At 36.5% G+C, this 14,070-nt stretch overlaps 1 protein-coding gene across 1 annotated transcript in view; it reads right to left on the reverse strand.

Moving 5' to 3' along the window:
- IGHMBP2 (immunoglobulin mu DNA binding protein 2) overlaps positions 1-14,070 on the reverse strand; it is a 166,514-nt gene that overhangs the window by 139,998 nt on the left and 12,446 nt on the right. Inside the window, exon 4 of the mRNA XM_053720443.1 lies at positions 6,006-6,198. Within this exon, the coding sequence (XP_053576418.1) occupies positions 6,006-6,198 (193 nt within the window). The remainder of the gene's footprint in view (positions 1-6,005; positions 6,199-14,070) is intronic.

Here is a 14,070-nt window from a genome sequence, read left to right on the forward strand (position 1 = left end):
TTTCAGGACGCTGATCATTTAAAGGGTTATGAAACCTAAATATATGTGCAGCCACCAATCAGAAGCTTATGAGCCTATCTAGATATCCTTTTCAACAAAGAATACCAAAAGAACAAAACAAATTATATAATAGAAGTAAATTTGAAAGTTGTTTAAAATCACATGCTCTATCTGAATCATGAAAGAAAAAAATAGGGTTTCATATCCCTTTAAGGAAACAAGCAAATCTATTGCAATACCTTGATTTGACAAGGAGGTGGCACTGTGAAATTAAAGAACTGAGCCAACAAGCAAACTAGCCCGGTGCTACATTCTCCTAAAATAGTTAAAGTGTTTGTAAACTTTACTGAATTAAAGACCAGTATTAAATCATACTCCTAAAAACAGGGGTACTTTAATTCATTTAAGTTTACAATGATGCTTATTTTTAAAATACTTATCATTGCGTTATGGCAAACATAACGCAGAACCTTCGCCCGCATCTGCTGCTTCATTAGCAGATCAACAACAAATCCGGCTTCCTCCAATTGTTGTATGCCCCCTTTGGCATCCAGCTCGTGGGGCAAAGCAACGATTGGAGGAAGCCGGTTTCATCATTGATATGCTAATGAATCAGCAGATGCGGGCGGAGGATCAGCATTATGTTTACCATAACGGTAAATATTTTAAAAAATAAACATCTTTTTAAACTTTACTGAATTAAATTGCCCCTGTTTTTAAGAGTATTATTTAACCCCTTAATGACCACAGCACTTTTCCATTTTCTGTCCGTTTGGGACCAAGGCTATTTTTACATTTCTGCGGTGTTTGTGTTTAGCTGTAATTTTCTTCTTACTCATTTACTGTACCCACATATATTATATACCGTTTTTCTCACCATTAAATGGACTTTCTAAAGATACCATAATTTTCATCATATCTTATAATTTACTATAAAAAAAATTATAAAATATGAGGAAAAAATGGAAAAAAACACACTTTTTCTAACTTTGACCCCCAAAATCTGTTACACATCTACAACCACCAAAAAACACTCATGCTAAATAGTTTCTAAATTTTGTCCTGAGTTTAGAAATACCCAATGTTTACATCTTCTTTGCTTTTTTTGTAAGTTATAGGGCCATAAATACAAGTAGCACTTTGCTATTTCCAAACCATTATTTTTCAAAATTAGCGCTAGTTACATTAGAACACTAATATCTTTCAGGAATCTCTGAATATCCATTGACATGTATATATTTTTTTTTAGTAGACATCCCAAAGTATTGATCTAGGCCCATTTTGGTATATTTCATGCCACCATTTCGCCGCCAAATGCGATTAAATACAAAAAATCGTTCACTTTTTCACTAATTTTTTCACAAACTTTTGGTTTCTCACTGAAATTATTTACAAACAGCTTGTGCAATTATGGCTTAAATGGTTGTAAATTCTTCTCTGGGATCCCTTTTGTTCAGAAATAGCAGACATATATGGCTTTGGCATTGCTTTTTAGCAATTAGAAGGCTGCTAAATGCCACTGCGCACTACACGTGTATTATGCCCAGTAGTGAAGGGGTTAATTAGGGAGCATGTAGGGAGCTTTTAGAGGTAATTTTAGCTTTAGTGTAGTGTAGTACACAACCCCAAGTATTGATCTAGGCCAATTTTGGTATATTTCATGCCACCATTTCACCGCCAAATGCGATCAAATTAAAAAAGCGTTAAATTTTTCACAATTTTAGGTTTCTCACTGAAATCATTTACAAACAGCTTGTGCAATTATGGCACAAATGGTTGTAAATGCTTCTCTGGGATCCCCTTTGTTCAGAAATAGCAGACATATATGGCTTTGGCATTGCTTTTTGGTAATTAGAAGGCCGCTAAATGCCACTGCGCACCACACGTGTATTATGCCCAGCAGTGAAGGGGTTAATTATGTAGCTTGTAGGGTTAATTTTAGCTTTAGTGTAGTGTAGTAGACAACCCAAAGTATTGATCTAGGCCCATTTTGGTATATTTCATGCCACCATTTCACCGCCAAATGCGATCAAATTAAAAAAAAACGTTCCCTATTTCACAAACTTTTTCACAAACTTTAGGTTTCTCACTGAAATTATTTACAAACAGCTTGTGCAATTTTGGCACAAATGGTTGTAAATGCTTCTCTGGGATCCCCTTTGTTCAGAAATAGCAGACATATATGACTTTGGCGTTGCTTTTTGGTAATTAGAAGGCCGCCAAATGCCGCTGCGCATCACACGTGTATTATGGCTAGCAGTGATGGGGTTAATTATGTAGCTTGTAGGGAGCTTGCAGGGTTAATTTTAGCTTTAGTGTAGAGCTCAGCCTCCCACCTGAAACATCAGACCCCCTGATCCCTCCCAAACAGCTCTCTTCCCTCCCCCACCCCACAATTGTCCCCGCCATCTTAAGTACTGGCAGAAACTCTGCCAGTACTAAAATAAAAGCTATATTTATTTTTTTTATTTTTTTTTTCTTAGCATATTTACATATGCTACTGTGTAGGATCCCCCCTTAGCCCCCACCCTCACTGATCCCCCACCAAACAGATCTCTAACCCTCCCCCTCTGCCTTAATGGGCGCCATCTTGGGTACTGGCAGCTGTCTGCCAGTACCCAGTTTAGTAAAAAAAGTGTTTTTTTTTTATTTAATTGCCCTTTTCTGTAGTGTAGCTCCCCCCCCCCAGATCAACCCCCCACCCCTTCCAGATTCCTTAGATTATTTATATATTTTTTTAAATGTTTGTTTTTTAACTTTTATTAACCTTTATTTTTCTGCAGTGTAGCGGTTCGCTCCCGCCCCGTGCACGCGCCCGCCCGCCGCCCGCCACCCCCCGTGCACGCGCGCGCTCCCGTGCAAGCTCCCGTCTGTCCCGCCCCCGATCCCACCCCCCTCCACTTCATTCGGCACATCGATGGCCGCCCACCCGCCTCCCAGACTTCCTCCCACCCACCAACGATACCGGCCACCGATGTCCGGTGCAGAGAGGGCCACAGAGTGGCTCTCTCTGCATCGGATGGCCAAGGGGGGTTATTGCAGGATGCCTCGATATCGAGGCATCACTGCAATAACCGGAAAGCAGCTGGAAGTGAGCAGGATCGCTTCCAGCTGCTTTCCAGACCAAGGACGTACACCACACGTCCTCGGTCATTAACTGTATTTTTTTTGAGGACGTGTGGCGTACGTCCTTGGTCGTTAAGGGGTTAATACTGGCCTTTAATTCAGTAAAGTTTACAATCACTTTAATACAAGCTAAAATAATTAAAGAAAAGGGGAGGTTTACAATGAATATTTAAAAGTATAACTACCATATCTTAAAATATTAAAAATGCTACAAATTAACATTATTTAGCTTGATAAAGGCCCGCTTTTGGTCCGAAACGCGTATCTTATTTTTCTTCTTCTTTTATACTAGATTTTAAGTGCCCACTGACAGAGCCCCCAACTGATACAGAGGTATCCGGTTATCAGCCCCGAATAATGAGGCACTGTATAGTCTTTATGTATCTTTTTCCGGTGTTGTTTGGGACATTTTGATCTCTCTCTCTCTCTCTCTCTTTCACTTAATAATTGATACTTTGTTGAGTTTTTAATAATTTAAAATAAAATGGTTATACTTTTAAATATTCCTTGAAAGAGCTATAAAGCAGTTGTAAACCACCCCTTTTTTCTATTTATTTATGTTAATACCTGGAATTTACCATGTGTTTACAAGAGTAGAATTAATCTACATCTTTTGACAGAGCCAGAATAATTGTATTGTATTTTATACAGAGAACATAATTTACATAGAGTGTTTGTTTGTGGACACTGTGAAACTGTGTTAATGATGGATTGTGCATTTCTCTGTGTGATGTCATTATAAAAGTCAAATTGCTAAATTGTTAAAAGTCAAGATCTTTTATTTGTTTCTGTTATGTTAAATTTACAAAGCTCAACTTGGGCAATCAATATATTTAATATTCATATTTTTAAGCTCATAATGATTACCTCTTACAAAATTACTAAAGTTTGTGAAGCATTAGTGTTAGAATGTGTGGTTTATATATAGAAAACTCTTGGTGCAAGTAACCTTAAAGGGACACTGAACCCAAATGTTTTGTTTCGTGATTTAGATAGAGCATGTAATTTTAAACAACTTTCTAATTTACTCCTATTATCAATTTTCTTTGTTCTCTTGCTATCTTTATTTGGAAAAAGGCGGCATCAAAGTTTTTGTTTTGGTTCAGAACTCTGGAGAGCATGTTTTTATTGGTGGATGAATTTATCCACCAATCAGCAAGAACAACCCATGTTGTTTACCAAAAATGGGCCGGCATCTAAACTTACATTCTTGCATTTCAAATAAAGATACCAAGAGAATGAAGAAATGTTTATAATAGGAGTAAATTAGAAAGTTGCTTAAAATGTCATGCTCAATCTGAATCACAAAAGAAAAAAATTGGGTTCAGTGTCCCTTTTTTTATTTCATGATTCAGAAAGAGCAGCAATTTTAAGCAACTTTCTAATTTACTCCTATTATCAATTTTTCTTCGTTCTCTTGCTATCTTTATTTGCATCTAAGTTATTTTTTTGGTTGGTTAAATCAATCCACCAATCAGCAAGAACAACCTAGGTTGTTCACCAAAAATGGTCCGGCATCTAAACTTACATTCTTGCTTTTCAAATAAAGATACCAAGAGAATGAAGAACATTTGATAATAGGAGTAAATTAGAAAGTTGCCTAAAATTGCATGCTCTATCTGAATCACAAAAGAAAAAAATTTGGGTTCAGTGTCCCTTTAAGGCTGCTCTGTATTATCTGCTTTATGTGATGCTGTCCATTTAAAAGGCATATAATGGTTAGATACAATGTATTTAATAGTGAAGATAAAGCAGAATTGTAAAAATGTCCCCTTTAAACTGCCTGAAATTTAGAGAGGCTTGATGTGTTTTGCTTCTCTACTACTTGTACTCCTGTAAAATACTCATGTATGCGCCCCAGAGCCGATATATGAGCTATTCTAGTAGTGTGTATTGTAGAGACATTTACACTGATTTCAGTTCTGGTTAAAGGTAAAATACTCAGTATTTCTTGTAGGTTCCCATTACAACTAATAAAATAGTTAAAATATTTTGCCATTAAAAGGGGCATAAAAATTAAAATTAAAGGGACACTGAACCCAAATTTTTTCTTTTGTGATTCAGATAGAGCATGAAATTTTAAGCAACTTTCTAATTGACTCCTATTATCAAATTGTCTTCATTCTCTTGGTATCTTTATTTGAAATGCAAGAATGTAAGTTTAGATGCCGGCCCATTTTTGGTGAACAACCTAGGTTGTCCTTGCTGATTGGTAGATAAATTCATCCACCAATCAAAAACTGCTGTCCAGCATTCTGAACCAAGAAAAAAAGCTTAGATGCCTTCTTTTTTCATATAAAGATAGCAAGAGAACAAAGAAAAAATGATAATAGGAGTAAATTAGAAAGTTGCTTAAAATTGCAAGCTCTATCTGAATCACGAAAGAAAAATTTTGGGTTCAGTGTCCCTTTAAACATTCATGATTCAGTTAAGAGTGCACAATTTTATACAACTTTCTAATTCTCATCTCTCAATACATTTGCTCTGTTCTCTTGGTATCCTTTGTAAATGTTTAAAACTAGGTAGACTCAGGAGCCGCAATGCACTACTGGGAGCTAGCTGACCCCATCTAGTGAGCCAATGACAAGAGGCATATATGTGCAGGCACCAATCGGCAGTTAGATCCAAGTAGCACATTGCTGCTCTTAAGACTACCTAGGTATGCTTTTAAACAAAGGATACCAAGAGAACTAAACAAATTTGACAACAGAACAGTGTTTAAAATGTAAGTTAAACTTTGACTTTACTGTCACTTGAAATATTTGTCATTAAATGAATTAACATTTTATATTCATACATGTTCATATGTCCCTTTAAATTATTGCTTAAAAAACAACTTAGAACAAGAAGGAGAACAAGAAGGTGAACAAAGAACTCACTTCTTATTTCTTTTGTATGTGACATCATTTGCTAACTTCAGAAGTCTGTAAGTAGTTTCAGTTCCCAGGTTTAAAAAGTCATTCTGGGTCTCATCAAAAGCCACATTAATAACCTTCTGTGTTATACCAGCCACTATCCCGGTGCCAAGAGGTTCGCTGGGGCTGGTTGATTCATAGAGACCAACAATATCACCTGCAATATAGAGGATACATTCATTATATGACCCAACACAGATACAGCAATCATCAAGGTTACTAATGACCTAATCACAGCAAAATCAAAAGGCCACTTCTCTCTGTCAATCCTTCTTGAGTTGTCTGCAACCTTTGATACTGTTGACCACCCTCTCTTGCTCCAAACCCTCCAATCCTTTGGCATCTGTGACACAGCCCTCTTGTGTTTCTCTTCCTACTCGTCTAACCAGACCTTTAGTGTAGCCTTCTCTGGCGCCTCCTCTGACCCTTTACCACTTTCTCTTGGGGTGCCATAAGGCTCTGTCCTTGGTCCTCTGCTCTTCTCAATCTATATGTTATCCTTAGGTTCCTTATTAAAGTCCCATGGGTTTCAAAATAATTTGTACGCTGATGATACCCAAATCTACCTCTCTGCACTACATCAACCACCTTCCTTACTAACCTGTGTCACTAACTGCCTCCCTTAAATTTCATCCTGGTTGTCCTCTCACTACCTTAAAGGATTACTTTCTGTTATAATTTTTAAGCTAAACAACTAACATATTAAAGTTAATAAACATTAATTAAAACCTACTGACCTATATTTTCTCCAAAACGAAGTTTCATAACGTTCTAAAAGTTATATCTTTTATTCGCCGATGATGTCACGTTATCCTGCCCACTATTTTCAGCACTGCATGTTCAAAATACTTAAACCAATAACTTTGTGTTTAAAGCGCCATTTTGAAACCTAGGTATTGTAATTGGATTGGTACAGAGCAAAGGATACCCACGGAGTGGGTTTGGAAAACAATTAAATTTGCAGACAAGATTTCTGATATACGGTAGAGATATGTTAATGAAATGCTATTGATAAAAAGCGTATTTGGGGTAGTTAGTTAGTAACAGGCATAGAAAATATTTACTTACAGTGGCCCTTTAAGCTAAATCTCTCCACAACTGAACTCCTTATCTACTCTCTAACTTTCTATAACTATTGATAATAACATCATTACCCTGCATGCTTATGTCTTGGGGTCACACTTGATCTATTTCTCCCCACATCCAGTCTTTAGTCAATTCCTGCTGCTTCCACCTTAAAAAAAGCATCTCCAAAATTCACCACTTCCTCACAAAAGACACAACTAAGATTTTAATCCATGCTCTCATCATTTCCCGCCTTGACTATTGCAACTCCGTCCTCTTTGATGTAATTAGCTGTCGTCTATCTCATTTACAGTTTAGGCTGATCTTCCTTACACATCGCTCTTCTTCTGCTGCACCTCTCTGACAATTCCTTCAGTGGCTTCCTCTAGCCTCCAGAATTAAACACAAAATTCTGACTCTAACATACATATGGCTCTGCTCCCCCTATATCTCAGACCTTGTCTCCAGATACTCTCCCTCCTGTCCCCTTCGCTGTGCTCATGACCTCCTCCTCTCGTAACCTCCTTACATTCCGGTCTACAGGACTTTTCCAGATTGGCCCCAATCTTGTGGAACTCTCTGCCTCGCTCCACAAGATTCTCCTTTAATTTTCAAAGTTTCAAGCTCTCCTTAAAGACTCTACTGTTCAGGGATACACATATGATATATACTAACATTTTTTTACCTCAGTTCCTCTCATCCTTTTGTCATCCCCTGAACCCCCTTAGCATGTAGCCTACAAGACAAGTTGTATGTAGATCACCTTCATAGAGCTGATTTACAACAGTGCAACTCTCGGCAGGGGCCTCTACCCATTTGTCTCCCATAAATGTTACCTTGCATATTAGATCATGTTAACAGAGCTGAAGAATCTGCTGGCGCTCTAATAATAATTATATGCAGAGGTGCTAGGCTACTGCAGTAAATCCCACCATTCCCATGTCCTTCAGAACACATTAAAGGGGAATGTTACCCATATATTAATTCACTTAAAAATGATGCAGCATATCTGTAAAAAGCTGACTAAAAATATCACATGAACACCTCTATGTAAATAAAGAAGATATTTACCTCAAAATGTCTTCATCTCGCTACAGTAAATCCTGCTCTTTTTCACTGTCGTCTGCATGGTGACAACAGCCAATCAGCATCATGTACTGTGATCTTGCACTATAATCTCACAAGATGTCACAGGAAACTTCCTTACACTGAGGAAGGTAATAAAGTGATTGGCTGTTTAAAGTCCCTTTACAGTGGGATGTGGCTACTGAGGACATTTTGGGGTGAAATATCCTTGTTTTGCATAGAGATGCTCAGGTGATATTTTCTAGTCAGCTTTTTACAGGTATTCTGCATCAGTTTCAAGTTATTTACCATATGGTTATTATCCCTTTAAATGCAAAAAAAACAGCATAAAGTGCAACAAGAATGACCTCTAACTAGTACATTAAAGGGACATGAAACCAACATTTCCTTTCTACCATGTTTTAGATGGAACAATTAAAAAAAAAACATTCCAATTTACTTCTCTTATTCAATTTGCTTCATTCCTTTGGTATCTTTTGCTGGAGGAGCGGCGATGCATTACTGAGAGCTAGCTGAACATATCAGGTGAGCCAATGATAAGAAAGTATGTGAAACTAGGTAGAGATAGACTCTAACTCGACAGACTACATGTATAGCACTCTTGGGGGTTAATATAGGGTATAGTTTTAAATGGTATGAGAGACCTTGTTCCTTTAGGCAAAATAGAGTTACTGATGGTCTAGTGAGTTTGCGTGTTCCACGTTAAAACATAACTTTTATTGAGTCAAACTTAATATAAAACACTGGAAATAAATGTAAAAACACACTTAGATGCTAAAGACTCAATGGTCAGCCTGTTCTTTGTAAGTAGATTTTAGCCAGATGGGTTCTAGGTTATACTGGAAACCTTCTGAAGTATAATTGCAACAAGTAAATGAACCTGATGCACACTTGTAACAAGAGGTCCTGTAAAAGTTGTGTGTATATCCGTGTAATGGACCTAACAGAGTAAAATATTCTGAAATGGTCTTAAATAGTATTAATCTTAATAAGACATTACTTGGTCATACACAACAGTTACTGTGTATTACAATTAAACCTGTGGTTAATACAGCTCTGTTTCTGTTATATCACCTTAATACTGTTTGCTGGTGGATAGTATGCTTTTTATGCTGACATAGGGTGATGAGATTACCTTGAATCTTATAAAAAGAAGTTAAAGCTACTGTAGTCAGCAGTTTTAACCCAATATATTCACTCTAAATGTCAGATTAAATGGTAGGTTAATAGTCCACATATCAGCAGCTTATACACCTGTGGTTATAACGTAACCGTTGTTATCAATTGGGTAAGAGAGGTGATCTTTGTATTGATATAAATGTGCACTTGTATATCGTTTTTTCCAGACAGTGTTTATTCACATTAATAAATATCATACACACTATTGTTACTCATATACGGTTCTGTCGTATCTTTTAGAGTGTGCTGTGTTACAATTTAAATGACTGATAAAGACACACTTTACATGTAACTTTGTAACCATAGTGTAACGGTTGTTGCCATTAAGTGACAGGGCTGTTTACTGGTTCTGTAGAGAGTTTTAGGTGTAGCTCTCTCCAACACAAAAGCTGTTTAATTACATCCCACTCTTGCACTGCCAGTTAGACCGGTTCGATTGGGGTTACTGCTAACCACACCACTCGGTATATAGCCGATGGAGTAGATGTAATTTAACCGGTAATATTAGGTTATATACCCATATTGTGTATCAAATATTTGGTTCCCAGTTTACCGGTAAATCTATATCTGTGTCGAGTGGCTCTCGCAGCTCTATCCCAAAACCAGATATACAAACTTAGTACATTTTGCGCATCAAGTCTGTTACGCGATTATCGAGCGTGTAAGGACCAACATAATTAAATTTTAACCTGAATAATGGCCCCCAAAGGCTAGTGTATAAATAAACTTAGAGCAGGTTAGTTCCTATAGCGTTCTAAGGCTCATCTAAAAAATACAGGAGCTCCAGGACTCCTCACCAATTCCCTAACGTCCCTAACATGTTTCGCCCTAACGGCTTTCTCAAAGGGTGAGCGCGCCGCTCACTGACTGATTATTTAAAAGATTTTGGGTCCCTGTATAGTGTGGTTAATACATTGCGATCCATTTCAGGACATTGGTGTATTCCTATCAGAACTGTCAGTCTATTGTTAAAGACCTTTTCATCTAGTCGCGGTTCTTGAACTATTGTGACATATATTCCCATAATGTTATTTATTGGGACATGTATTTTGTACAAGCAAATATTTATTTTTTTATTTTTTTATTTATTTCAGAGGCAATAAAATTATTATTGTCATCCTGTTTTCCTTGTTTTTTACTTGCTTTGATGTAATAACTCATGTTAACTAAAATAATGTAACATTATATTATTAATTGCTAGATGAATGTGCAGTGCTGATGTCAGAAATTGTGTTTCTTGTGACAAAATAGTGGTAAATGAAAAATAATAAAAATTATTAAAAAAGTATTTATAAAAAAGTGAATAATCAACCAGAAGATCCAAGAATAAAGAATCTAGTGCGTTTGTGCTAGCTGGATATTTTTGTTTGTTTTAATCTAGTTATGTGACTGTGTTTGTGTTAGGTTAGCTTAAGAATTAGAAAGATTTAGTATAGATACCCATATTATTAGGTGATGGTATCTATTATGTAGTGTAATACTTAGTGCAAAGTTTCTATTCTTATGTGAATTTACTTAAGTCGAGTGAGTTGAACTTACTTTGAAGAATTTCTATTAGAAGTGATTGTGACAGTGTATGTTTACTAGCTTTGGTGACCAGGTATTGTAATGTTACCTTTTGATGGTTGTAGTAATCAGTTTTTTATAGGAATCTGTTATTTTTACTGTATATGGTTAGGTCTTATATTTGGTAGTCCCTAATAGTATGTGATCTTAACATATATAAATAATTCGACAGATACTGACAGTAGTCTTCGCATTGATTTAGCCAATCAGATCGATGGTTGTATAATATTTCCCAGATTGGGGTCCTATAGGGTTATGAGTATTGACCTCACACTTGAGGTCCTGTAGGATTGTGAATTACAATCTTTACAAAAAAGAAGAGAAGTTGTTATTCTCATTAAGACCTGAGGGTTGGACTGAATTCATTAAGAAAATCCATCTACTTTCTGCTTGTAGTAGTTTATTTTCTAAGTTTCCACCCCTTATGCCCAGATTTATTTTTTTGTAGGCCAAAACATTTCAGATCACTTTGTCTACAATTGTGTTTTTTCATAAAATGTCTTGCTACTGATGTTAGTTGTTTTCCTGCTTGTAGGTCTTTTACTGCGTTTTTGATGTTTCTAAGATGCTCTTGCAATCTTGTTCTTATTTTTCTAGTTGACATCCCTATGTAAAATAGGTTACATGTACATTTGATTGCATAGATGATCCCCTCTGTTTGACAGTTAATGTGTGAATTTATTGTGTGGGTTTTGTTAAATCTATCCTTTACTGTATGTGTTTTCACCATGTGACAACATGTTGAGCATGTGCCACATTTAAAGGATCCTTTAGTAAAGGCCGTAGCTGTCTTTTTCTTTTGCAGATGGCTTGGGCTGATTAGATCTTTGAGATTACTACTTCTCCTATAACCAGTTAGGATTTTTGGTCCTAGAATTTTGTTTAGGATAGGATCTGATAGTACAATATGCCAATTATCTTGTAGGATTTTCCTTACTTGTGGGCTGGCTGGATTGTATGTAGATATAAATCTAATGTTATCCTGTTGGGTTTTTTGTTTTTTCTGTAGGAGCTCATTCCTGTCAGTGCATCTAGCTCGATGTTCTGCTTTTTTAATTGCTCTTTTACTGTAACCTCTGGCCAATAGTCTTGTTGTTACTTATTTGGCCCTTTTGTTGTAGTTAATATCTGAGGAACAGTTTCTCCTCATTCTGAGGAATTCGCCCACCGGTAGGGCTTGTATAGTGTTTGGTGCATGTGCACTTGTACTGTGTAAGACACTATTAGTTGCTGTTGGTTTTCTATGCACATCCATAGATAAGAGTCCTTCTGTGGTTTTACTGATTTCTAAATCCAGAAAGTTGATCTTTGTTAGGCTGGTTTCATGAGTTAATTTGATATTGAGCCTATTCCTATTGAGATTTTGGAGAAAGAGATCTAATTCATTTTTGGTGCCTTCCCACATAAACAGTATGTCATCTATAAACCTCATCCAGAGGGGAATTGTCTCTAGAAACTGTGAGTTTTGATCAGAAAAGACATATTTTTGCTCCCACCATCCTAAAAATATGTTGGCGTAGGTAGGGGCACAAGCAGTACCCATTGCTGTTCCTCTTTCCTGTAAGAAGAAGCCATTATTAAAGGTAAAGTAATTGTGTTTGAGTACAAATTTGAGTAGGTGTAATACAAACTCGTCATGTAATCTGTCTTCCTCTGATCCCATGGTAAGGAACCACCTCACTGCTTCTAAGCCCAAATCATGTTCAATGCATGTATACAATGATTCAACGTCCGCCGTTACCAACCATGTTTCAGATGAGATATGAATGTTTTCCAATCTTTTGAGTACATCTGTGGTGTCTTGGACATAGGATGTTATTTGAGTTAGATAGTTTCTCAATCTGTGATCTACAAACTGACTTGCTTTTTCAGTGAGACTGTTTATCCCTGAAACAATTGGTCGGCCTGGGGGATGTTGTTTGTTCTTATGAATTTTGGGGATCAGATAGAAGGTTGCCACTGTAGGTTTTGTAACTTTAAGAAAGTTGTACTCTTTATTGTCTATGATATTATCATTTTTGGCCCCTTGTATCAAGTTAATATACTTGTTCAAGTATTCTTGAGTTGGGTTGTACCCCAGTTTTGAATAACAACTCTGATCTCTTAATTGCTTATCTGTCTCCAATCTGTACATGTTCATAGGCCATAGAACAATGTTGCCCCCCTTATCTGAATTTCTTATGATGACGTCTTGCCAGGATTGCATATCTTTCAATGCTTTACGTTCTTTCAATGTTAAATTCTGATTGGTATTTCTGTTATTTTCAGGGATAGACATTATCTTTGCACAGACAATCTCATTGTAGACTTGTAATTGAGAGCACATTTTAGGCATGAAAGAGGAAGGATTTCCAGTATAACCTAGAACCCATCTGGCTAAAATCTACTTACAAAGAACAGGCTGACCATTGAGTCTTTAGCATCTAAGTGTGTTTTTAAATTTATTTCCAGTGTTTTATATTAAGTTTGACTCAATAAAAGTTATGTTTTAATGTGGAACACGCAAACTCACTAGACCATCAGTAACTCTATTTTGCCTAAAGGAACAAGGTCTCTCATACCATTTAAAACTATACCCTATATTAACCCCCAAGAGTGCTATACATGTAGTCTGTCGAGTTAGAGTCTATCTCTACCTAGTTTCACATGTTGAATACTACATAGCACCTTTAGCAGTCCATACTTTCATAGGGGAATTATCCCCATATATATTAAGGACAAATTGGGGCTAAATAGGGAATTAGAAATATTTAAGCCACATTAGGCTAAGTAGTGCCGTTGATACCCCCTTTTTTCTAGTAAAATTTGTGCACAACCTGGTTACCAGGTTTTCTTATCAACAGAGCACACCGATATAACAAGACCTACTGTACATCATGTCTTCCAAATGGGAAACAGATAGAGCATCTAGGCAACAAAAAAGAGAAACTGATTTAAACTTGGTTTTTGAAAATCCACAAACTAATACCTCACACAACCCAGATTCTATGAACCAAACATTAAAGGAAATTCACAAATTAATGTACAAACAGGATAAAGTATGGTGGAACCATCACTTTTTTGAAAAATATATTGAACTCAATTTAATCCCAAGAGGACTAAGAATCCAACTGTTCCCTGCTTTCGAATTCAA

The sequence above is a fragment of the Bombina bombina genome, chromosome 7 (genome assembly GCF_027579735.1).
Source record: "Bombina bombina isolate aBomBom1 chromosome 7, aBomBom1.pri, whole genome shotgun sequence".
Classification (NCBI taxonomy): Eukaryota; Metazoa; Chordata; class Amphibia; order Anura; family Bombinatoridae; genus Bombina; species Bombina bombina.